The following is a 25,555-nucleotide window of genomic DNA, read 5'->3' as shown; positions in this document are numbered from 1 at the left end:
TCCACTGATAGTTCTTCCTGAACCTGTATATATGGTAGGTAAGCTTTGTCTATTGCGGATTTGTCTGGCCAGCCCTCATTACAGTACCTTTTCACCTGGCTCAGAATTCCATCACGTTCCTGGTGTACCTTTATTTCTTGCAGCCTCTTTTCTGTAGCTGGGAGAGTTGACATGACCATGTTTACATAGAGGTTGACTTCCTCCTCCTGCTCCGGCTGCCCTCTGTCTCTCAACGGCGCCCTTGACAGCACATCTGCTGTGGCCAACATCTTGCCGGCCACATGGGAGATAGAGAAGCAGAAAGCCATCAGCCTCATTCTGAGTCTTTGAATGCGTGGGGGGAGCTCATCCAGGCTCTTGGAGCCTAGTAACGGAACCAGAGGCTTATGGTCCGTTTCCACGTGGAACCTGATGCCCACCAGGAAGTCCGCGAAACGCTCGCACGCCCATGTGATTGCTAAGGCCTCTTTTTCAATCTGGGCGTACCTTTTCTCTGTGTCTGTGAGTGCTCTGGAGCTATATGCGACTGGCTTGAGGTGGCCCTCCTCCTGTCTCTGGAGTAGCACGGCTCCCAGTCCGAATGATGATGCATCAGCTGAGACGACCGTCTCCGCTTTTGTGTTGTAGAGCACCAGCCCTGGTGGTGAACTCAGCTCCTTTTTGATGTTGTCGAATGCTCTTTGTTGATCAGGTCCCCACTGAAACATGTTTTGCTTCTTTAACAGGTCCCGGAGTGGCTGTGTCTTTTCTGCTATATGAGGTAAGTACTTTCCCAGGTGATTCACCATTCCGAGGAATCGTCTCACTCCACTCACATCCTCCGGCTCCTCCATGTCTGTCACTGCTCTCACTTTGTTTGGGTCTGCTCTAACGCCGGCTGCATCTATGATCTGTCCGAGAAATTTGACATGGCTTTTAGAGAATTCACATTTCTCACCTCTCAGCGTGACGCCTCCCTCCTGCAGTCTCCCCAACACCGCCAACAGTCGTGTGTCGTGTTGGACCTGTGTGTCTCCGTACACAAGCACGTCGTCCATCTGACACAGGACGCCGTCGAGTCCCTCCAACATCTGGGACATTCTCTTCTGGTAGTGTTCAGGTGCAGAGGATATGCCAAAGCAGAGGCGATTAAAGCAAAACCTCCCAAAGGGAGTGAGGAATGTTGTGAGGAGGGTGGACTCCTTGGCAAGGGGAATTTGCCAAAACCCTGAATTAGCATCGATTTTAGAAAATACTTTGGCGCCCTCTAGCTGTCCAAGTGTGTGTTCGACTGACGGGAGCATGTGTCTCTCCCTCTTGACTGACTCATTCAATTTTGTAAGATCCACGCAGATGCGCACCTCATCCTTGCCTGGTTTCGGCACAGTGACCATTCCGGCGCACCAGTCTGTGGGGTGTTCAACCCTTGATATCACCCCTATCTCTTCCATGCGTGAGAGTTCTTTTTTCACCTTGGACATGAGAGGCAGAGGTATTCGACGAGGGGTTGATATGGAGAATGGTTTGGCGTCTGCTTTAAGCTCTATCTTGTATTCCCCCTCCATCTTGCCTAGCCCTTTGAACAGTTTGGGAAACTGCTCCTTGACTCTCTCGACTGAGTCTAGTGCCACTGTGTCTATTCTAGCCACTAGCCCTAGTGCCTGTATAGCTGGACGTCCCAGCAGGCTATACTTCAGACCTGGGACTACATACACATCCTGTGTAGTGCTTTTACAGTCAGTTCCTATGGTAGCAGTGAACTTTCCCCTCACCGTGATGGGTGTCTGACCTGGACCTTGTAGCACCCTCTTTGCATTCTCTAGCTCTGGAAACTGCCCCTTCTGAAATTCATCTTCCGATAACACTGTCACATCAGCCCCCGTATCTATTTTGAATACTGCTGTGTGCTCATTCACATTAAGGTTGATTAACCAGGGTTCACCATCTGAGGTGACTGTGCCTAGGAAAGCAATTCCCTCCTCATCTGACTCAGCTGTATTGACTTCATTGAGAACTCCTGCCCTGCACACTCTTGCATAGTGACTCTTTTTCTGACACTGGTTACATTCTACGTCTCTAGCGGGGCACTGGTTTTTGCTGTGTGCTGGCGTTCTACCACACCACATGCACCGTGTCTGGTTACCTGGCTGTGTGTGATAACTGCTATTGTCATTTGTTCGAACCTGCATTTTCTGCTGTCTTCCTCTGCCTAAGCTGAACTTGTGTTTTGCTTGAACACTGTCCACGTCTGTGGTCTCTGCCTTGAAGTTACTCTTCAATAGGTCCTGTTGCTTTTTCACTCGTTCGCTCTGACGCGCTCGCATCACCGCTCTCTCCAGCGTCAGCTCCGAGTCCAACTGAAGTTGCTCCGACAGCTTTTTATCGCGCAAGCCAACGACCAGTCTGTCCCGGACCAATTCATCATGCAGCTGCCCGTAGCCGCAGTGCTCAGACAAGCAATGGAGTGAAGTAATAAAACTGTCCACAGTCTCCCCTTGCTCCTGCTGTCTTTGGTTGAATTTTGCACGCTCAAAAATTACATTTCTCCTCACCACGAAATGTCCCTCTAGCTTCTGCTTGACAGTGATGTACTCGCTAGCTTCTTCCTCCGTCATACGAAGTGAAGTGACAATATCTTCTGTTTCATCCCCCATAGTATAGATCAAAGTGTTCACCTGGTTCTCCTCTGATTGTAGCTCTAGACCCGATGCAATCCGAAATCTCTCGAATCTCCGAATCCATCTGGGCCACTCTTCTGGCTTTGTGAAATCAAACTTGGGCGGCGGGGGAATCTGGAACCGCTCCATTTCTGTTGTCCAACTGCCACGACTGTTAGCTATAACCACGAGTCACGTTAACTATGCTAGCTAGCTAAACTGAAAACTTAAAAACTCAAAACTGACTAAGATGGACGTGAGTTCTCTCCAGGTAGGTCGGCCAAACAAAACCTCGTGTTCACCCGACTTGAGTAACTGGAGTCTTCTGACACCATGTAGAGTTAGGTAGTTCTAACTAACAAATAAATAGGCAGAGAGGTTTCCAGCGTGTATACTGTAAGCTTGACTTTATTCCTCTGACCTTTTACAACCTCCCAAGCCTAACCACCAGGGGGCAACATCATATACTGTGTCATATGAATCCATTAACACTACACTAGTCTAATCTCAATCTGGACAGTGGTTTCTCACTAGCATGCTAGTCTGATCTCTATCTGGACAGTGGTTTCTCACTAGCATGCTAGTCTGATCTCAATCTGTACAGTGGTTTCTCACTAGCATGCTAGTCTGATCTCTATCTGTAAAGTGGTTTCTCACTAGCATGCTAGTCCGATCTCTATCTGTAAAGTGGTTTCTCACTAGCATGCTAGTCTTATCTCAATCTGTAAAGTGGTTTCTCACTAGCATGCTAGTCTGATCTCTATGTGTAAAGTGGTTTCTCACTAGCATGCTAGTCTGATCACTATATGTACAGTGGTTTCTTATTAGCATGCTAGTCTAATCTCAATATGTACAGTGGTCTCTCATTAGCATGCTAGTCTAATCTCAATATGTACAGTGGTCTCTCATTAGCATGTTCAAACTGTAAAACGTGCTTTACCACGAGCACAGAGTATCAGCTCACAAGGAGATGTGGATGTTTTTCAAGGACAACAGAATCAATTCACTGCCGGTTTGAAGAAAGGCATATCACATCTATGTTCAGAGTACTATACGTTATGTTATGTTATGTGTCTTGTCTTAAGAATTTCAGTGCCCAGTCTTGCTCTTTATTGTTCTATGCATCTGACAATCAAAGACTTGAAATTTGAGTCATCTGTAGAGTATTGTTGCCTACCGTATAGCTCAAGAGAGTATGGTTACACTGAACATTCATTTCTACACGTGTTTTCTCAGAACAAATGAGTACTCTCACTTTTCCCTGAGCTCATCCTTACATGTTCACTTTCTCTCGCTCTCTTTCTCTTTCACCATCTCTGTCCCTCTGTCTCGCTCTCTTTCTCTCTCACCCTCTCCGTCTCTCTGTCTCGCTCTCCCTCAATCTTTCCACCAATTCCCTCTCTTCCTCACAAGGGCATTAAGAGATTCAAAAGAAACCACTGCTCAAGGGCATGGTGTGTGTGTGTGTGTGTGTGTGTGTGGAGAGGAATATTTTAAGTGCTCCCACTGTTTTTCCTCTATCTCTTTCTTACTCTTCCTCAAAATGAATGCCAGATCAAAGTCTTTAGCTACATTTGCAGTAACATGCTCCATATCATTGGAATGTAGGTGACAAAACTGTGTTTTATTTCAAGAAGATGGTTAGACCTATGAGAATGACTGAGGAGAGGGTAAGACCAGACGACCTCCTCTCAATCCCTCTCTGCACTCTGACCAAACCTTCAGCAGAGGCTTCTGTTTGATTAGCAAACAAGAAGTGCTTAATGCTGAGTGCTTTGTATACCAGGGACATCCAAGACACCAGGGGGTCAAACACACACACACACACAGACACACACACACACACACACATACACTCAACACAAAAACACACACACAGTTCATACACCTGGGCTGGGACTGGCAAAGTTCAGTTTTGGATGTGAGTTTTAATTCTGGCTGGATTAATATTTCATGTTTATCAAAGTGGTAAATATTTCATGATATGCTTTATTCATGAGGACAAAATTAGCCGGAGCTGAGAGGCAATTTTCATTTCATTAATTTCCAGCATCAACTCACAGGGTGATTACTGCTGTGGAAGCCAAAAAATAAGATGCAGCGAGAGAGAGAGAGAGAGAGAGAGAGAGAGAGAGAGAGAGAGAGAGAGAGAGAGAGAAAACAAGAGAGAGAGACGGAGAGAATGATAGAGGGAGAGAAATGTGAAAAATTGCCAATCATGGCCCAGACAGAAACCAAGACAGATTGAGAGAGAGAGAGAGAGAGAGAGAGAGAGAGAGAGAGAGAGAGGAATTCAAAAACTCTAAGAACTACAGCTAAGTTTTGTATGAAAGCGTGAAAACATAAATACGAGCAATGATTCAGTCCTACCAGTGGGACTTATCTGGAACATTCTGTGGCAAGGGATACCTGGTCTGTTCTCAGGTTCCCTTCACTTTAGAGAAAGCTGTCTTACAAACCATCTACAGCAAGCCGGAGGGGGAAACAAATAGAAACGCTGGCCACAAAGAGTGGGCAAATCACAAAGGAAACAGATGGAGAATTGAGAGATTAATAATTGAAAGAGACAGGGGGAGAGAATCGGCCAGTAGATGTGTAAGGCAGGGCTGGGCGCGCGCGAAGGGAGAGTGAACGACACGCCGAGCCGAACAAGATCAAAGGCATGAGAGGACTGGGAGGGAGGGATGGGGAGAGGGATGGGGAGACGAGAGGAGATCGTGAGAGGACAGGACATGATGCATAAAAATGGAATATCAGAAAATAGGGAAAGAGAAGAATAGATGCGGGGGGGCTGGGGTGGGGGGGGGATATGGGGAGCGAGAGAATACAGCACCAGGATAAAAGAGAAGAGAGCGTGAGGGACTGAGAGAGGATGAAAACGAGAGAGAGAGAGAGGATAAGAAGGAGTGAGAGAGAGAGAATGAGAAACAGAGAGAGAGAGGACGAGAAACAGAGGGAGAGAGAGAGGATGAGAAGGAGTGAGAGAGAGAGGATGAGAAACAGAGAGAGAGTGGATGAGAAACAGAGAGAGAGAGAGAGGATGAGAAACAGAGAGAGAGAGGACGAGAAACAGAGGGAGAGAGAGAGGATGAGAAACAGAGAGAGAGAGGATGAGAAGGAGTGAGAGAGAGAGGATGAGAAACAGAGAGAGAGAGGATGAAAAACAGAGAGAGAGAGCGAGAGAGGATGAGAAACAGAGAGAGAGAGGACGAGAAACAGAGGGAGAGAGAGAGGATGAGAAACAGAGAGAGAGAGAGGATAAGAAGGAGTGAGAGAGAGAGGATGAGAAACAGAGAGAGAGAGAGAGGATGAGAAACAGAGAGAGAGAGGATGAGAAACAGGGAGAGAGAGAGGATGAGAAACAGAGAGAGAGAGGATGAAAAACAGAGAGAGAGAGAGAGAGAGAGGATGAGAAACAGAGAGAGAGAGGACGAGAAACAGAGGGAGAGAGAGAGGATGAGAAACAGAGAGAGAGAGAGGATAAGAAGGAGTGAGAGAGAGAGAGAGAAACAGAGAGAGAGAGGACGAGAAACAGAGGGAGAGAGAGAGGATGAGAAACAGAGAGAGAGAGAGAGGATAAGAAGGAGTGAGAGAGAGAGGATGAGAAACAGAGAGAGAGGACGAGAAACAGAGGGAGAGAGAGAGGATGAAAAAGAGAGAGAGAGAGAGGATGAGAAACAGAGAGAGAGGATGAAAAAGAGAGAGAGAGAGAGAGGATGAGAAACAGAGAGAGAGAGGATGAGAAACAGAGAGAGAGGATGAAAAAGAGAGAGAGAGAGAGGATGAGAAACAGAGAGAGAGAGAGAGGATGAGAAACAGAGAGAGAGAGAGAGGACGAGAAACAGAGAGAGAGAGAGAGAGGATGAAAAAGAGAGAGAGAGAGAGGATGAGAAACAGAGAGAGAGAGAGAGGACGAGAAACAGAGAGAGAGAGAGAGGACGAGAAACAGAGAGAGAGAGAGAGAGGATGAGAAACAGAGAGAGAGAGAGAGGATGAGAAACAGAGAGAGAGAGAGAGAGGATGAGAAACAGAGAGAGAGAGAGAGGATGGAGCTGAGCTCACATAAGCTGAAGTAGAGCTGAGAGACCAGCCTGGCAGACACTTTAATCGTATGTTATGAAATGACTCACATTCACATTCAAGTACAGTTGTTCTTCAGAACAAAAGGATGAAGTTGGTTGCCTATTCCTTGTTTTGTCTCCGAGATGAACTGCCGTTCTCTTTCCCAAGTCTCCCTGGCTGCACTCCTTTCAATAAAAGGCTTTGGTTTTCGTGTTCTGTAGGTTTGTTAAACACTACAAAATGGTTTTATGTTCTTTTTGTGTTGCGGTAGCTGCGGTATAATAAAGACTTGTAAGGTGTGTGTAAAGTGTGTGTGTGTGTGTGTGTGTGTGTGTGTGTGTGTGTGTGCGTGTGTAGCATTACTGGAGAGACATGATCATTTTCCTTCCAGAAAGCTAACTGTAGCTTAAAAAGTGGCTTGAAACGTGAATATTTGTACTACAGAGACAGGGTTCAGATGGCAGCTAGTCATTGCAAACATATTACAATGCAGATGTGACTTAGTTTCTGTCAGGCAGCATGCGTGAACACACACACGCACAGACAGACACACGCACGCACACACACACACACACACACACAGACACACACACACACACACACACACACACACACACACACACACACACACACACACACACACACACACTCACATCTCTTTTATCTGGCCACAGTTCTGTTGGAGCAAACAGGTGGCTCACACAGCAGGGCTGGGGAAAAAGCCATCACAGCAGGGATATGTTGAAACAAAACCAGAAGGAAACACCCACACACAGACACACACACACACACGCACACACACACGCAGGCACACACACACACACACACACACAAACAAACACACATTCATTACCGTAAGCACATCCAAAAACTGGCCACTATGTCCTTACATCCCACACTGTCATAACTACACCATTTTCATCATCGAGTCATATAAACATTTGAGTGATCTCATTGTATGCAAGATACTTCATCCTCTTTCAGTTACAGTGTCTGGATTCAGGATTATATTCAGGCTTCAGAGGATAAACACACAACAGGAAATGGTTCCACTTCCTGTTTCTAGCACATTGATGAAGGCCCTATGAAATCGGTTCCATTTTTTTGACAAACTCTTTTTCGTTTAATTTTTGCCAGATTGTATGTTTTCTGTTTTACTTTTTCTAGATTCAGTTTTATCAATTTGATTTTCATCCAATCATATGTCCAATCAAAAACTGTCCTGAGAAAATAGAGAACATCTTTGACGTGCCTGTGTCACTCATGTGGGCAAAAATGTTGCCTATTGCCATCGAACGTATTTCTCTCCCAAAATTGTATTAGAAATTCTGAAATTCCGCGCGCTTCCCTTTCCTTAATGTCTGCGTTATTTGCATCACAGAAATCCTGGGGCTCTAATCGAGTAAGGACATGAAATCTAGTTGGCCACCGGGGCTGCACCGAGGTTAGACGCACCTTTGGGAGAGGGTTTCTGGACTAGATTAAGCTGCTAGTTAGGCCCCTCCGCATCACTCTTGGACTAGATTAAGTAAGTAAGACTTTATTTATATAGCACATTTCGTACAAGAGTGGCAGTTCAAAGTGCTTTACATAAAAAACTATAAAAGCAAGCAGCAATCTGTAAGCTGCTAGTGAGGCCCCTCTGCATCACTCTTGGGCTGATTAAGCTGCTAGTTAGGCCCCTCAGCATCACTCTTGGACTGATTAAGATGCTAGTTAGGCCCCTCAGCATCACTCTTGGACTGATTAAGCTGCTAGTTAGGCCCCTCCGCATCACTCTTGGACTGATTAAGCTGCTAGTTAGGCCCCTCCGCATCACTGTTGGACTGATTAAGTAAGTAAGACTTTATTTATATAGCACAAAGTGCTTTACATAAAATAAAAAATAAAAAAGCAGCAATCTGTAAGATGCTAGTTAGGCCCCTCCACATCACTCTTAGGCTGATTAAGATGCTAGTTAGGCCCCTCAGCATCACTCTTGGACTGATTAAGCTGCTAGTTAGCCCCTCAGCATCCCTCTTGGACTGATTAAGCTGCTAGTTAGCCCCTCAGCATCCCTCTTGGACTGATTAAGCTGCTAGTTAGCCCCTCAGCATCCCTCTTGGACTGATTAAGCTGCTAGTTAGCCCCTCAGCATCCCTCTTACGGTGCAAATCCATACCAGCGATATGAGCGACGCGATTTCTAAACCCCATGCATTTCAACGGGAGCCAGTCCATTGTGACGTAGACCAGCGATCTGGGCGACATGACCGCTGAAAATTCGAACAAGTTGAAACTTATGCAAATGAGGAGCGATTTTTCCTGGCGGCGGCCAATGAGATTGTTTGGTGTCGTCTTTGACAGTTTGAAAATTGTAGGACTGTATGCTATTTCCACACGCTACACCACGCCCACTCAAAGCGATGGAATTTGGTTGCGTCGCTGGTATGGATTCGCACCGTTAGGCTGATTAAGCTGCTAGTTAGCCCCTCAGCATCACTCTTGGGCTGATTAAGCTGCTAGTTAGCCCCTCAGCATCCCTCTTACGGTGCAAATCCATACCAGCGATATGAGCGACGCGATTTCTAAACCCCATGCATTTCAACGGGAGCCAGTCCATTGTGACGTAGACCAGCGATCTGGGCGACATGACCGCTGAAAATTCGAACAAGTTGAAACTTATGCAAATGAGGAGCGATTTTTCCTGGCGGCGGCCAATGAGATTGTTTGGTGTCGTCTTTGACAGTTTGAAAATTGTAGGACTGTATGCTATTTCCACACGCTACACCACGCCCACTCAAAGCGATGGAATTTGGTTGCGTCGCTGGTATGGATTCGCACCGTTAGGCTGATTAAGCTGCTAGTTAGGCACCTCTGCATCACTCTTCACCACAGGCCCCCTAGCCCCTCTCTGTTAGCCTCAGAATTCCCTGGGCACGCATCAGCCGCTAGCTTTATGACGGGCGCTTGACCAAAGTGATTAGCGTTTGAGAGGGGCCAGGCCTCCTATGTAGCTCTCAATGATGGCACAGCCTCTGTGGCGACTGGTGTGGGAGTCAAGGGGCCAGCCATGACTGCGGACTGCTAAGAAGTCCTTTCATCCAGCTCGGCCCTTGGTTCTCCCTGTCTGTCTGTTATGCCACCTGTCCGCTGTCTCCCTCTCTGTCTCTCCATCTCTTGATCTTGTCTTGGTTCACGTCTTTCTCCTGTCCTCTCTGTTCTTCATCAACTCTGCCACGTTATTTCTCTCAAATTACCTTTCGTTTTTTCGTCTGTCTCTCTCTTCTCAGATCAAATCCCACCCTCTCTCTTTCTCTCTCCAAGTCTCTCTATATGCAGTATAACACCAGACTCTCTATATGCAGTATAACACCAGACTCTCTATATGCAGTATAACACCAGACTCTATATGCAGTATAACACCAGACTCTCTATATGCAGTATAACACCAGACTCTCTATATGCAGTATAACACCAGACTCTCTATATGCAGTATAACACCAGACTCTCTATATGCAGTATAACACCAGACTCTCTATATGCAGTATAACACCAGACTCTCTATATGCAGTTTAACACCAGGCTCTCTATATGCAGTATAACACCAGACTCTCTATATGCAGTATAACACCAGACTCTCTATATGCAGTATAACACCAGACTCTCTATATGCAGTATAACACCAGACTCTCTATATGCAGTATAACACCAGACTCTCTATATGCAGTATAACACCAGACTCTCTATATGCAGTATAACACCAGACTCTCTATATGCAGTATAACACCAGACTCTCTATATGCAGTATAACACCAGACTCTCTATATGCAGTTTAACACCAGACTCTCTATATGCAGTATAACACCAGACTCTCTATATGCAGTATAACACCAGACTCTCTATATGCAGTATAACACCAGACTCTCTATATGCAGTATAACACCAGACTCTCTATATGCAGTATAACACCAGACTCTCTATATGCAGTATAACACCAGACTCTCTATATGCAGTATAACACCAGACTCTCTATATGCAGTATAACACCAGACTCTCTATATGCAGTATAACACCAGACTCTCTATATGCAGTATAACACCAGACTCTCTATATGCAGTATAACACCAGACTCTCTATATGCAGTATAACACCAGACTCTCTATATGCAGTATAACACCAGACTCTCTATATGCAGTATAACACCAGACTCTCTATATGCAGTATAACACCAGACTCTCTATATGCAGTATAACACCAGACTCTCTATATGCAGTATAACACCAGACTCTCTATATGCAGTTTAACACCAGGCTCAACTTTTCTCTTTCTCTCTTGATCTCCCCCTCCTTTCTCGCCACCTTTTAACACTCCTACGTTCAGTTCTTCTGTATCTCTTGCTGTCTTTGTATCCTTGTGGTTATTCATCTTCTCCTCCTCTCTCTCTCTCTCTCTCTCTCCCTCTTTTTCTCCTTTCTCTCTCTCTCTCTCTCTATCTCTCTCTCTCCACCTGCGGCATACAGCCTGCCTCCTTCCTTCTCTCTCTCTCTTTCCCTCCTTTATCTCTCTCTCTCTCCCTCTTTTCCTCCTTTCTCTCTCCCTCTTTTCCTCCTTTCTCTCTCTCTCTCTCTCTCTCTCTCTCTCTGCACCTGCAGCATACAGCCTGCCTCCTCTCTCTCCCTCTTTTCCTCCTTTCTCTCTCTCCCTCTTTTTCTCCTTTCTCTCTCTCTCTCTCTCTCTCTCTGCACCTGCGGCATACAGCCTGGCTCCTTCCTTCTCTCTCTCTCTCTTTCCCTCCTTTATCTTTCTCTCTCTCCCTCTTTTTCTCCTTTCTCTGTCTCTCTCTCTCTCTCTCCACCTGCGGCATACAGCCTGCCTCCTTCTCTCTCTCTCTCTTGATCCTTTCTTCCATTTTATCAGCTCGATTCCTGTTCTGTCTCCTCCCATTAGTCACCTCTTCCTCACCTCTTCCTCTTCTTCGCGCTCTCAGCTCCTGCCCTGTTATGCTCCTGTGTAATGTAATTATCACGCTCAGCTCCGAGAGATTCCCCAGTACCACACCCATGCCACCTCACAACACACAACAATCTCTGCCCACAGTTCTTCGCCCAGAGTGTTCCTGGACTGTTGTGGACTGATCTCTCTATTTCTCTCTCTCTATTTCCCTCTCTCTCTCTCTCTCTCTCTCTCTCTCTATCTATCTCTCTCATGTATATTTCATGGGCTCTTTCTCCAGTGCAGTTCCCAGGAGTCAGGATCGGAGAGCTTTCAATAATTCACCAGACGGACTGAGCCGAGCGTCTGTGCAACGGCACTGATGCCACGTCGGGAGGCTGGGGCCTGGGCGCTCTAAGCTCTGCCCAGGCCTGCTCGTACCCATCCATCATGGGGTGGGGTGGAGGGGGGGCAAACGGACAACAGTCAACAACAGTCACACTGTCCAGAATGCCACGTGTACCAATTCCCCAAACCTAGAGCCTTACTGTCTATTCACTAAGTGGCCCAAAACGCATCATGGCAATATAACGCCCACATTCATCATGTTTTATGGACAATAAATGTTCTATTTTCACACAACTATCCAATTATTACAACACACAGAGGAACTTGTTTTGTCCAGCATTAACCTTGTCCAACCGCAAACAGTGGCCTTTTATTGCTGCCCTTTGTCATGTATCCTTGCCAAAAACGCTTATTACAGTTGAAAACATGACACATAAATGATGCCATTCAACTCTCTGCCCTTTAGACTCTATCGGGGTCATTCATACTGCCCCCACGTCCCAAAAGCACCCGTCAACCTGGCAAAGGTCCAGTAAATCTCACACCCCACGATGGCGAAGACCCCTAGCCTACTTCTTAATGGTGAAGACGCCTAGCCTATTTCTTAAGGCCATTCTATGCTGGACCTATAACCGGCTATTCATCCAGTCAGACAGTGTGATGTTATTGTGGCTGTTTAAAAATTAAACATCCTCTTGAATAGATGGTCTTACATTCCCCTCAAAGCTTCATCAAATCCTCAAAGGGCCAATATATAACCTTTAATGTTCAGTGGCCACTATGTTATTGTGGGTTGAACAGAAACAAGCACAGTTTTTGAGCAGACACTTATTTCTTTGAGGAAGAGTACTTAAATGGAGTCATTACGGAGAAGGTAAAAATACGTGATTCATTTAGTGATTCTATTTAACCTGAACAGCAAGGCACCTAAGGCAGAAGAAGAAGAATTTCCTGTGTGAGGGCTCTGGGGGTGCTAACTTCAAATGCTGTGATTTATTTTTTTCTGTACCTCTGTTACTGGGAGTTGCTGGAGATTGACTGACAAAAAACTGCTTACCCTGATCTTGAAACCTTGCATAAGTTCTAGCTGAGGTGCAGTTTATTCCCATCTTTAATAGCTTCATAAGTGCTTCTAGCTCTATATTTAAAGAGAGAGAGAGAGAAGAGAGAGAAAGAGGAAGGGAGAGAGAAAGAAAGAGAGTGAGAGAAAGGGAGAGCGAGAGCGAGAGAGAGAGAGAGACAGCTCTGTGGCTGCCTGTGGGACACAGGATATGCCAGTGGTTTGGTTTCCAATAGGTGAACTATGAGGGGTTTCCTACAACAGTGTGCCTTACAAATGCTGACAGCATTGATCAAACAATACGTTTATAAATTAAGGGTGAAACCTAATAATAACAATAACAATAGATGCATTTATGTTATCTCAATTCCCAAAATGACAAATGAGAGCAATATATTATCGTTAGGCTTAAAGGCCTAGAAGGAACCGGACTCTTCTGCAAAGTGCCCAAATAATCAGCAGAGACTGGAAGCTCCTTTGGTCCCGTGGTGGAAACTAGACCCTTTTCTCCGAACGCACAGGATGTTTGGGGCTTGTAGGACAAGAGTGCGGAGCGCAGGCGTGATCAAGGGAGCGCTTCTCTCTTTTAATTGATGCTGTGGCAGATCCGGTGTCCCTCCCGTGACACCCCTGCACGCACACACACACACACACACACACACACACACACACACACACGCACACACACACACACACACACACACACACACAAACTCCAACGGGCTCCTGTCAGCATCCCTTGCCCGCCAAGCCTGGACCTGTTCATTACAAGTTTGCCGGCCGTTTGTTTAATTTATACAGCAGGCATTTGACTCCTGTCTCGTTGGACATCCTGCCTTAATGTCTCTTTCCCGCCCGTCCTTGATTTCTCTTTGTGTCTATCAGTATCTGTCTATCTCCCTCTTTTCTCTATCTCACCCTCTCTCCTTCTCTCTGTTTCCATTTGAGTACGTGGGTGAACGATACTGGGGTAAGTAGGTCAGGCAGTGCTGCTCTTAGCAGTAAAGGTAATTGCAGTTCCACCGAGAACCAAAGATGCAGACTGATGCTGCTGCTGCCCTTCTCCGTGATCGCGCTCTCCTCCCTCTCCCAGGACATTACACAGAGGGAGGAAGACGGCAAGAGAGAGAGAGAGAGATGGAAAGAGAGAGAGATGGAAAGAGAGAGAGACATGAAAGGAAGAAACGCATCTGATGATGACATGAAAACATCCCGACCTCGTGGTTTCGACATGAGCACAGGCACAGTGGGGTGAGACAAAAGGATCTCCCTCAACATGACAAGACAAACTAGACAAAAGAGTGAAAAACAAAAGGCCCCCTCATCCTCTCGTCGAATGTGTACCAGAGCTCGGTCAAACGAGGCCAGGGTGAAACGCAGAGTTGTTGCTGCACCCCCACAGACACCCACAGCAACGCAGCTCCACTGAAAGCTTCATAAGATGTAAACGCTGAATGTGAACAGGGCTTGTTTTTTTAATTTATTGCCGAGATGACTAACATTTTAAAGCCCTGGCTCCATGGCACTCATATGCCGTTGCCATCCCAACGGTTGCGTTTCCTGGCACTGCAGGCAGGTAAAAGTGTGCCACCGCTTGCTGGGTACATAATAACGCACTCCCCCCCCCCCCCCCCCCCTCCCTTGGCATCTTCTGTCACAGACGCAGCACAGCAAACAGCAGATGAATCATTAACTCATGAGATCGGAGACTAATCATTAACTCATGGCAGCGGAGCACCAGAAGAACATCAATGCTCAGGGACGCCTGCCTGTCTTGGCCTCTCCACCACATGCTGTGTGACCCAGTTGTCTCTTTACCGGTGGTTAAAACTCCCAGATAGAGAGAGAAACGATTCCCATGTAAGTGGTTGCATAACCAAATTGTGAGCTGAATATGAGATGCTTCACTAAGCATAAAGCACATCACACTACCTGTGGGAGTCCTGCGGTTAGCATCCTGAATGCACACAATGCAAGGGAATGAAGTCAACAACACGCTAGCACGAAGCTAAACCCCACAGAGGTTACGAGAGGATACAAAACAACACTGTATTCTACCGGTGTTTTTAAGGCAGCACGGAGAAAAAAAAAGAACAAAGTCCTCTCTCCCCCCTTCTTCTCTACTGCCAACTGCTGACTAGCCAATTCCCAGGATCCATCAATCTGCAGGGCTATCGGCAGGGGCTTGAACTGGGACTGGTGATAAACCTACACAGTGACGTGGATGTTGCTATTATTACCGTGGCGATCCCGCCCCCCTGGGAGCCTGATGTCTGTATTAAGTGGGATCTATAAATGTGGCTGTTGCTAAAAATAGAACATGAATAATGGGTCCTGCCATATAGGTGCATTAATAGCATCCCGGGGAAACACACGCCACAGGTAAAAAGCACAGCTTCAAAGGACTCCAGATATGCCGGCGAATGCTCATACGTGCAGACTCTACTTAAAGGTGTAGTCTGCAATCCTAATCCATTTAATCTGAATGTTTAATCTGAATGTGTTTGCTCAGAAAAAAGATCTCTATAGTAGTCTTAACTCTGTACAATAGGAAACAAACAACAGGGTTCGGACAGGGCCATACACAATTCCAGCCAAGGGGTGTCATTTGATTTGCTGCGGAGTAAGAAAATCAAAAACCTTTCACCAGAGTCACAAACCACCCTTTAATATAGGCCTATATAAATACGAGAAGACCTCCTGGCCTCCTCAGTTCCTATGGAGATTTGCGTAGCATGTACCTGAATTTCATATTCGAAAGGCATCTTAAAATTTCAATTCTCCCTAAGGTAAACATGTGCATATGTAAATCCACTAAAATTGCCAAGTGCTCATAAAATTACTAGTAAAAAAAAATACCTAAAATAAAGTGTATCCCTGTGTGTTATCTCCAACCAAATCATGACAACCACTGCTGAACCTGTTGTATAACACTTATCCAAATCGACTGAACGGGTTAACCCTAATTTTTGGCAAAATGGAATGCTCTGTCAGAAGCAGGGCTGCCTTCTAAAATCCTTGCTAAGCTCTTATTTGTGACAGCACTTTGAAATACAGTCCCTTCCCCTGTTTCGTCTCTGATATTGGAAGGAGAATGAGTCAGGGCTCTCAGTCAGGGGATTCTAATCCAAAAACCCCTCTGGAAGCTTGACTGACAGGAGACAACAGAGCATCTCTGTCACTGCCTTCTCAATGAGTGTCCTTGCAGATTACTGATGATACTCGTGCATAACAACATCATGTGGCCATATCCACATATCAAGAAAGTTTGTATAGGGTCCATACAATTAAAGAGGGAAGTAAACGTTCGTTCTTTAACGGAGCTTAAATATAGCTATAGACGGAGTCTGTCGTTCATGTGCCATTCATTCTGCATAAAGGGAGGAGTATATGCAACCTGTTTTTCACCATCACTTGAAAGCGCTAAACAAGTGGTGGTGGTCTCATGCCACTTACAAGTAGGCTATAACAACTGCATATCGTTTAATTTGAACGAACCTCATATAAACAAACGAGTTGGTTTTGATCTGATATTCCATGACATGACAAGAGTGCGAATTCATTTAATTTTAGAATGCCGTCAGATATAAATATGTGCATAGCCGTTGGCCAACAGCCGAACCAAGACACCGACGCCCGTCGGCTCTTCCGCTCCCATCCACCCGGGGAAGAGCTAACGGCAAGGCCCTGCACGTAAAGTCGTTAACCTTATTTTAAATAGCTTCTTAGGACTGAAGTCTGATGAGAAACGTATTTCAACTTACCGGTCCCCTCCGCTTTAAAGACACATTCTTCCATAACAGGAGATGGAGCTGGTGAAGGAATCCCATTGCGGCACCTCAATAATCGCTCCCCGGTTGATTCAAAGCAGGATATCAGGCATCACAGAGATGTTTTGTTTTGACAATGCTGTAACGTTACGAACCATGTTTTGGCTTCGGCAGTGAAAGAATTACATTGTGAACCCGAAAGCTTCCGTGAGAAAATCGTCTCATGTGACTAGCTAGCGTCTTTTGCTCTTGTCCATGGAGTGGGCTATTCTAAGAATGCCTCGGCTGACTACTGTTGATGATTTCGTGTGTGCGCGAAAAGCCAAACTGTCATCGCACGGCAACTACGTTATCCGAAAGATACAGCTGTGAGCGATACCTTGGAATTAGCTGGATGGAGACCCACCGGATATATTTCACTGTGCCGTGTGGTGTGGGCGGAGACGCGCTGCCACTTCTGACTAGCATGTCACCACTGTTCTGCCAGCGGGTTTAATGGTTATCAATTCCATAACGGAATTACCTGACCGCAAATTACCCGATGCCAGGGAACTATTGACAATAACAGATAACGTTTTATTTAGTGCTCTGCAAACAATGCAACGCCATGGTTCTAGGAGAGGCTATAGTAATATTAAAGCTACGTAGCAGACGTTAAATATAGAACCCTACTAAAAGGCCCTGTCTTAAAAAGAGAGTGTTCTTTACTGAGATGTTTGTGGATACACTGTATAGCCTACTTAAAGGGCATTTACTCCCAACTAACTCCCTGTCACCTCCCTTTTGTAAGTAATTGAAGGAGAAACAGGTACAGAGAGAGAGTGGTGGCAGTATTGTTTTTTGGGAGGATATTTCTTAAGTAATTAGGATTTCTCCAAGGTCCTATACCCAAACTCTGTGATGAATGGTAGAAAAGAGATATGGGGACTGAACAAGTGCATTTCTCAAGGATACATAAGATTATGATTGACCCGTAACATGTCATTTTTCCCACTGACATTTTTATACTTGGTTATGTGTCTCATGTTCCTGTCTATGCAGTGGAAGCCTAATGGATTGCATGGGCCAGATGTTGTGGGGTTATTTACGGAGAGTTTTAGAGCTTTGAACGATGATAAGCTGGGAGGATTGTGACGTGCCACCACTGTTGTTGCAATGTTGTCAGTATATGAACTCAGGCTCAGTTTGTTGAACCCACGTCTGTAATTCTGAGCAGTATCATGCCTTTAATATGGCCCTGTCTATATAGCATGAAATACATCAATGTATCTCTATTTCTGTTTGTAGTGCTACCTCTGAACTGACATCATCACAAGTGACAGAGATCCCTACAAACCTATTGCTTTTAAAAGGTGGGAAATACATGAACCATAATCACCCACTGACACGAGTACTTTGTACTTCCAAGAGTCTCTGATAATTAGATATGCATGAAGTATTTCATCTGTGCCTCAGTTGTATAATGAGTGAGTAATAATGTGATTTAGAGTCGAGCTCTGGAGGTGATGAAGGATTACTGAACATTGCTGACATACCTGAGACCTACTGTAATGACAGCGGTGAACAGTCCATTGTTTTTTGTTAGAGGATCACTCTCCTAGTACACCATGTGAATGAAGATATGTGGGAAGGATGTCTACATATGACCTTTTCATTGCAACCCTGCATGTTGTGCGATATCTTAGACAAAAGTGCACAGGATGAAATCTAAAACTAAACCAATACCCACAATGTTGACGCTGTAAGATGCTGAACAGCAGTTGTCTACTGCCCTCTTGTGGCCAAAGTAGAGTACTACAATTTGTAGCGTCAATGGCAACCTGTGGCCCCAAGTATATTCACCAAGCTGACGTCTCTTACTGGACACAAAGAGAAACTATAGCAGTGCATAATATGACCACCACACAAAGTGAGGGAATGACTGAGCAAGAATTAAGTGAAATTAGAAAATATTTTCCGTTTCAAGAAAAGTGTGCCATCTTCAATGATGACGCTTTGGACTAAACTAGACAAAAAAGTTTGTGGTCTTGTTCTGAGTGAAATAGTAAGGAACTGTAATTTGTGGATATGGTGGCTATAATAATAATAATAATAATACATTTTATTTATAGGGCACCTTTCAAGAAACCCAAGGTCGCCTTACAACAGTGAATAAAACATTGAATAATACAATAGTGTGTGAAGCAGTACCTGTTAGGTTCATTCTATGGTTCTGCAACCTGTCTAGTGACTATGAGGCATGAGTGGGATTTTAGAACAGATATATTCTTGTGTGCATGTATGCATGAGGAACAATATACAGCTTCTTGTATTAATGACCTTGGCATTTGTATACATTTATTTACATGTGCATCAGTGCATGTATGTGTTAAATGTAGGATTATTAGTTGAAGGCAAGAATATGTTTGAAAACAATAGTAAAGGAAGAGTATGGACCTGTATAAAACAGGACAGGGGTATACACTATCACAATTATAAGTTTAGTTCGAACCGCAACCAGTGATCTTCAGGATGCAGGCGGACCGATTTCACCAATTAAAAAAGCTATGACACTGCGCACTGCGCTGCAGCAGCCGTCATCATTATTGTGTGGAAGCAATTTCACAGTTTCATATCTACTTCCTCATACACCACAGGAAAACGTGCACTGGTGGCTGGTTGCGTGCATGCGTGGCTGGTTGCGTGGGTGCCTACGTGGGCGTGATTTATTTATTTACCACTACCATATTCAGCCACCTGGCCATGTGTTTATCCCATGCATGGTGTGTGTGTGTGTGTGTGTGTGTGTGTGTGTGTGTGTGTGTGTGTGTGTGTGTGTGTGTGTGTGTGTGTGTGTGTGTGTGTGTGTGTGTGTCTATCTATGTGTTTATCCCATGCATGGGTGTGATTTATGATTACTTTTCAAAAGCGCAAAAATCGTTTCTATTGTCGAAAGTATGTGCTTGGGTTTACAATGGTTATTTAATTATAAAGTAATTATGTGTTTGACATTCTACCTGCAAATTTCAAGTTTGAAGCTTTTTTTTACATTTCTCTAGTTTCAAAGCCAAAGTATAAATCCAACTGTTTTTCCATTAGTTGTATGTGATGGTAAAATATGTCTCAGCAGCAGTTTCAAATGTGACACTGATGAACTAATGTTGCCTACTAATAAGGTACATTCTAATGACCTGTGCAAACCAATGAATTACATTCAAAAAAGTACATTGTTTTATTGTATTTTTTCAACCATCTGGAATGTGTTCTAACCATGCTATTTTTGTATTACAACCAAAGCTTTGTCACATGGTTCTTCTGTATATGTACCATACTGCTTAGAACCACATTCACATGTTAGCAGCTTTGTGTCTTTGTTGACAGTCTTTATAGAAAGTGTGACCAAGAGAATGTAGGTCTGTAGAAACAGAATTTGAGCGTTTTGCCCCAAAAAAGAGGTTGCCAACAAAGGGATTATTGTGGGGATATTCTGTGTGTGTGTGTGTGTGTGTGCGTGCGTGCGTGCGTGCGTGCGTGCGTGCGTGCGTGCGTGCGTGCGTGCCAAGCTCCATGAGTAACTGAAAAAGTTGACTTTCTTTGTAAAAAAAAAATGCGTTTCCTCACTGTAGACACATTAGGCCTCTGGCTTCATCCTGTGTGTTCTTTGCCACCTAACTGCAGCCCCTGTGAAATTGAAATGCCCGTTGGCTAACCACTTCCTCTTCAGTGGAAAGTCACTAGTCTTTCCACTTCCTGCTGGTCGACCAAGGGAAGTATAACTAACCCCACGACTGCCCATCCACAGTGGTAGACTGAGACTCTTGATCATGACAATCTGTGTCGAGTTTTTAGATTTGGACCCTTAACCTTTTAAAGTAACACTATGCAACAATTTCACTCTTTTTGAGGTATGGTTTTATATGCAACTAGTTTTGATACCATCCTCAAATTCATTTTGATAGCATATGGTCATGTGAAAGACCCCCCTTGCCATCCAGGATATGCTGTATGTAGTTCTGTATACTGGGCTGGAATACCCTTCAAAAATGTAAGAAAAGCTTTAACAGAATGACATTGCCAGCTATACTGCCAAAAGACACCAGTTAGTGTTTTGGCAGTCTTCTATCAGTGTCAACTGGGCTGCTGGTGGCTTGCAAGGTTTTCGCATACCTTGCATAGTGTGTGTGTGTGTTTGTGTGTGTGTGTGTGTGTGCGCATGTCTTTTAGGTAATTAGCTTGCTAGTTTGGGAACAGAACTCCTTATTACTGCTTTAAGAAATTCTTTGACACTAGTAGGTTCATGCGCTTTTACCATCTATAACACCCGGCGGAACGAGTTCTTAATAGCAAGCAGCAAGTTCCATCATATGAAAACATATGGGTGGGACGTCGATAGTTCCACTATTACGCAGCAGCACCACAAGTAGAGGTGGCATACACACACATGGGGTGAGGGCCGTGAAAAGTCTCGATATAGATATGGGGTTGAGCAGATATGAATTGAGTCAGAGACGTAGCCTCTAAATGCGGTTACAGTGTTTGCACAGGACTACTACGCAGGGCGTCAGAGCAGCAACCCACACACCTCATGTCCCTGGTTGAACCGTAGTGATGCATCTTGAAAGTATTCAGTTTGTTTATTTGTTGAAGAGGGACAGTGTACATTAATAAACATTAAATTGTAAATGCACCCAATTGTAGCCAAAAGGCTAGTTTCCATTGGCAGTCCCCCTGCCAGAGTGTTAATGGCTAAACAACTTTAAAAAGGCATTAACTATATACAGCCGCGGAAAAAATTAAGAGACCACTTCAAAATTATCAGTTTCTCTGGTTTTACTATTTATTGGTATGTGTTAAAGTAAAATGTACATTTTTGTTTTATTCTATAACCTACTGGCAACATTCCTACCAAATTTCAAATAAAAATATTGTCATTTAGATAATTTATTTGCAGAAAAATGACAATTGGTCAAAATAGCAAAAAAGATGCAGTGTCTTCAGATCTCGAATAATGCAAAGAAAACAAGCTCATATTCATTTTTAAACTACACAATACTAATGCTTACACTTAGGAAGAGTTCAGAAATCAATATTTGGTGGAAAAACCTTGATTTAAAATCACAACTTTCATGTGTCTTGGCATGCTCTCCACCAGTCTTTCACATTGCCGTTGGGTGACTTTATGCTACTCCTGGCGCAAGAATTCAAGCAGCTCGGCTTCTTTTCATGGCTTGTGACCATCCATCTTCCTCTTGATCACATTTCAGAGGTTTTTGATGGGATTCAGGTCTCGAAATTGGGCTGGCCATGACAGGGTCCTGATCTGGTGGTACTCCATCCACACCTTTACTGGCCTGGCTGTGTGGCATGGAGCATTGCCCTGCTGGAAAAAACATTTCTCAGAGTTGGGGAACATTGTCAGAGCTAAAGGAAGCAAGTTTTTCTTCCGGGACAACGTTGTACTTTGCCTGGCTGAGGTTTGTAAAAGACCATAAGGATTGAAAAAAGCGGACTGGAGGGTCTTCTAGTTCGTCTTCTCTGATGAGTCCAATTTTCAGCTTTGCCCAACACATGGTCGTCTGATGGTTAGACGGAGACCTGGAGAGGCCTACAAGCCAGAGAGTCTTGCACCTACTGTGAAATCGGACTCATCAGAGAAGACGAACTTAGAAGAACCTCCAGTCCGCTTTTTCAATCCTTATGGTCTTTTACAAACCTCAGCCAGGCAAAGTACAACGTTGTCCCGGAAGAAAAACTTGCTTCCTTTTGCTCTGACAATGTTCCCCAACTCTGAGAAGTGTTTTTTCCAGCAGGGCAATGCTCCATGCCACACAGCCAGGCCAGTAAAGGTGTGGATGGAGTACCACCAGATCAGGACCCTGTCATGGCCAGCCCAATTTCGAGACCTGAATCCCATCAAAAACCTCTGAAATGTGATCAAGAGGAAGATGGATGGTCACAAGCCATGAAAAGAAGCCGAGCTGCTTGAATTCTTGCGCCAGGAGTAGCATAAAGTCACCCAACGGCAATGTGAAAGACTGGTGGAGAGCATGCCAAGACACATGAAAGTTGTGATTTTAAATCAAGGTTATTCCACCAAATATTGATTTCTGAACTCTTCCTAAGTGTAAGCATTAGTATTGTGTAGTTTAAAAATGAATATGAGCTTGTTTTCTTTGCATTATTCGAGATCTGAAGACACTGCATCAATTTTGCTATTTTGACCAATTGTCATTTTTCTGCAAATAAATGATCTAAATGACAATATTTTTATTTGAAATTTGGTAGGAATGTTGCCAGTAGGTTATAGAATAAAACAAAAATGTACATTTTACTTTAACACATACCAATAAATAGTAAAACCAGAGAAACTGATAATTTTGAAGTGGTCTCTTAATTTTTTCCGCGGCTGTATATACACATATACAAACATAACAATGACAAAATAAAAATAAAATATAATAAAATAAATGTTACATTGATGTATTTGCCCTCTGCACAGCCTCACTATCTGTGTGACTGTCCAGCAGAAGTCATTTGGAGGATGAAAGCAGCAGTGTGTGTGCTAGAAGAGTGTGTGAGTAGTAGTATGAGTGAGTTGTAGTGTGTGTGTGAGTAGTAGTATGAGTGAGTTGATGTGGGGAGTTTGGCTGCTCTCTAAAAGGTGTCAGAAATGAATGCTGAATAACACAGACATTAACTGACAGTGAGACAGGAAGTCATGGTTGACCACTTAAGAGTTCTTAATCAAATAAGAGAACTTAAAAATGTAAAACATGACTTAAAAATAAACGTAAGTTAGATTTTAATTATAAGATGTTCTAGGGGCACCAATAATTGTCGCACCCATGTTTTGGAGAACATTTTTTATTTAATGTAAAAAAAAAATTGTACTTTCAATCATTTTACTTAAATGAAAACGTATTTTTTTTGTGAATATTTTGAGTGAAAGACCAAGAGGATAAACAGCAGACACATTAACTGCGTTTCCACAGGATAGATACTTTGGGCTACTTTGGGGAGGAGAATTCTCATTTGAAGAAACAGTCCCACCCTTGAAGCCAAAGCACAAAGTTACGTTTCCATGGTGACATGCAATGAGCAGGTCTATGGTAGCTCTTATTCTGTTACTCTCTGGGAAACAGTGCCCTTAAGTAATAATATCAAAACAAATTGAAAACAGAAACAAAACAATTAGATCAAAAAAATCAGATAGAAAAGAGAAGCAAAACAGTCAACTAAGCATCAATATACACAGAACGCAATCCTCTCCCCAACTCTTCTCCGCCTCGCTTCCTGTCATACCTTCAACTGTCCTATCCAAATAAAGGCATACAAATCCCCAAAATAAGAAAGCAAATATACAAATGATCAACTCAAATCAGGAGGATCCAAATGCTAAAGAATAAAAGTAGGTTTTGAGCCTGGATAGAGGAGTCGTTAGAAGGGGCTGAAAGAGCGATCAGACCTGGATTCAAGCTTAGTTTGGGGGTCTGCCAAGAGCCCTAAATTAGACGACCTGAGGGGCCTGGTGGTGGAATAAGGGGTAAGCAGCGTTTTGAACTAGTTGTAGGCGGGACAGGGAGGAGTGGATAATTCCAGTGTACCACCAACTGCAGTAGTCTAGCCAGGAGGATATGAAGGCGTGGATGACCTTCTCAAGATCTTTGGGTGCCAGGAAAGACCTGATTTTGGCAAGGGTGCGAAGTTGGTAGAAGCTGGCTTTAACTACTGCATTGACCTGTTTATTAAATTGAAATGCCTAGGCTGCTGGTGGTCAGTTTGATGGAGTCAGGGGGGTTGAATAATATAACTTCAGACTTATTTTCATTTAATTGTAGGACATTTTGTGCCATCCATGCCCTCATGGCAGTCCCAGAGACTGTTTAGATTTCGCCGGTCGGTAGGTTTCAGGGGGACATAATGCTGTGTGTCATCTCTTGATTTAGTCAGAGACAGCTGACATGGAAAAAAAAAAAATACAGTGGGAATTGATGGACAGAGTAAAAGACAGAAAAATGGGAAGAAGAGTGAAAAAGAGAAAGAGAAGGGAAGAAAAATAGTTAAGAGATAAAAGATGGAAAGCAGAAGAGAAAATGGAGAGATGCAGTGAGTTGGAGGGTGAGAAAGAGTAGATTTAGAGGATTAGATAGTTTGACATATAAAGTGCCCTCCAGAATGATTTACCTTAGTAGGCTAAATATAATGGGGGAGCAAAGACATGGTTAGATGATCGATGGACAGACTGGAAGTTGTATTAGCTTTTCTTTAATATTTAAAATACATAGCTGTAGGGTCAAGACCTAGGCAACAACGTTTGAACGAAGTTTGTACGTCAAGTAAAAACAAGAAGGAGAAGAAGCCTAGGAATAACAGTACATGCACTGTATCAAGAAGGCCAAAAAGAACAGTGCATGGCATTACATGCACTGAAGCCACCGGATAACAGTGCTGCAGTGCATTGCTTACTACTGAAAACGAGACCCATTTTCAATTGAAGTCTCAAATCACAAATGTCAAAATCAGCTAAATTTGCTCTGTCATTTGAAAATGCTTTCAAGTGCCCTACATTTGGAAGGCGTATGTGTGACTGAGCGGTTTCCGTTTTTTTTTTTTTAAATGGCAGTGCCACCTCAGCGGATCATGCACTACCACCTTAACAACACACCAGTGTTTCTTTTGGCACGGCAAAACCCACAACCATAGCCGGTGGCTATTTATTATTCTTGTAAGTAGTTTTAATTCTACTGATTTCTTATTGCTACCTCTCTCTCTCTCTCTCTCTCTCTC

General features: G+C 44.1%; 1 protein-coding gene across 1 annotated transcript in view; it reads right to left on the bottom strand.

Moving 5' to 3' along the window:
• Positions 1 to 16,849, bottom strand: part of abca2 (ATP-binding cassette, sub-family A (ABC1), member 2) — a gene marked incomplete at its 5' end in the record, with an annotated part of 97,220 nt that extends 80,371 nt beyond the window's left edge. Inside the window, one exon of the mRNA XM_080852043.1 lies at positions 16,784 to 16,849. Within this exon, the coding sequence (XP_080708169.1) occupies positions 16,784 to 16,849 (66 nt within the window). The remainder of the gene's footprint in view (positions 1 to 16,783) is intronic.
• Between the last annotated feature and the right edge of the window lie 8,706 nt (positions 16,850 to 25,555).

Source organism: Sprattus sprattus, assembly GCF_963457725.1.
Source record: "Sprattus sprattus genome assembly, chromosome: 15".
Lineage (NCBI taxonomy): Eukaryota > Metazoa > Chordata > Actinopteri > Clupeiformes > Clupeidae > Sprattus > Sprattus sprattus.
The sequence above is the reverse complement of the archived record's forward strand: the minus strand, read 5'-3'. Positions and strand labels throughout refer to the sequence as shown.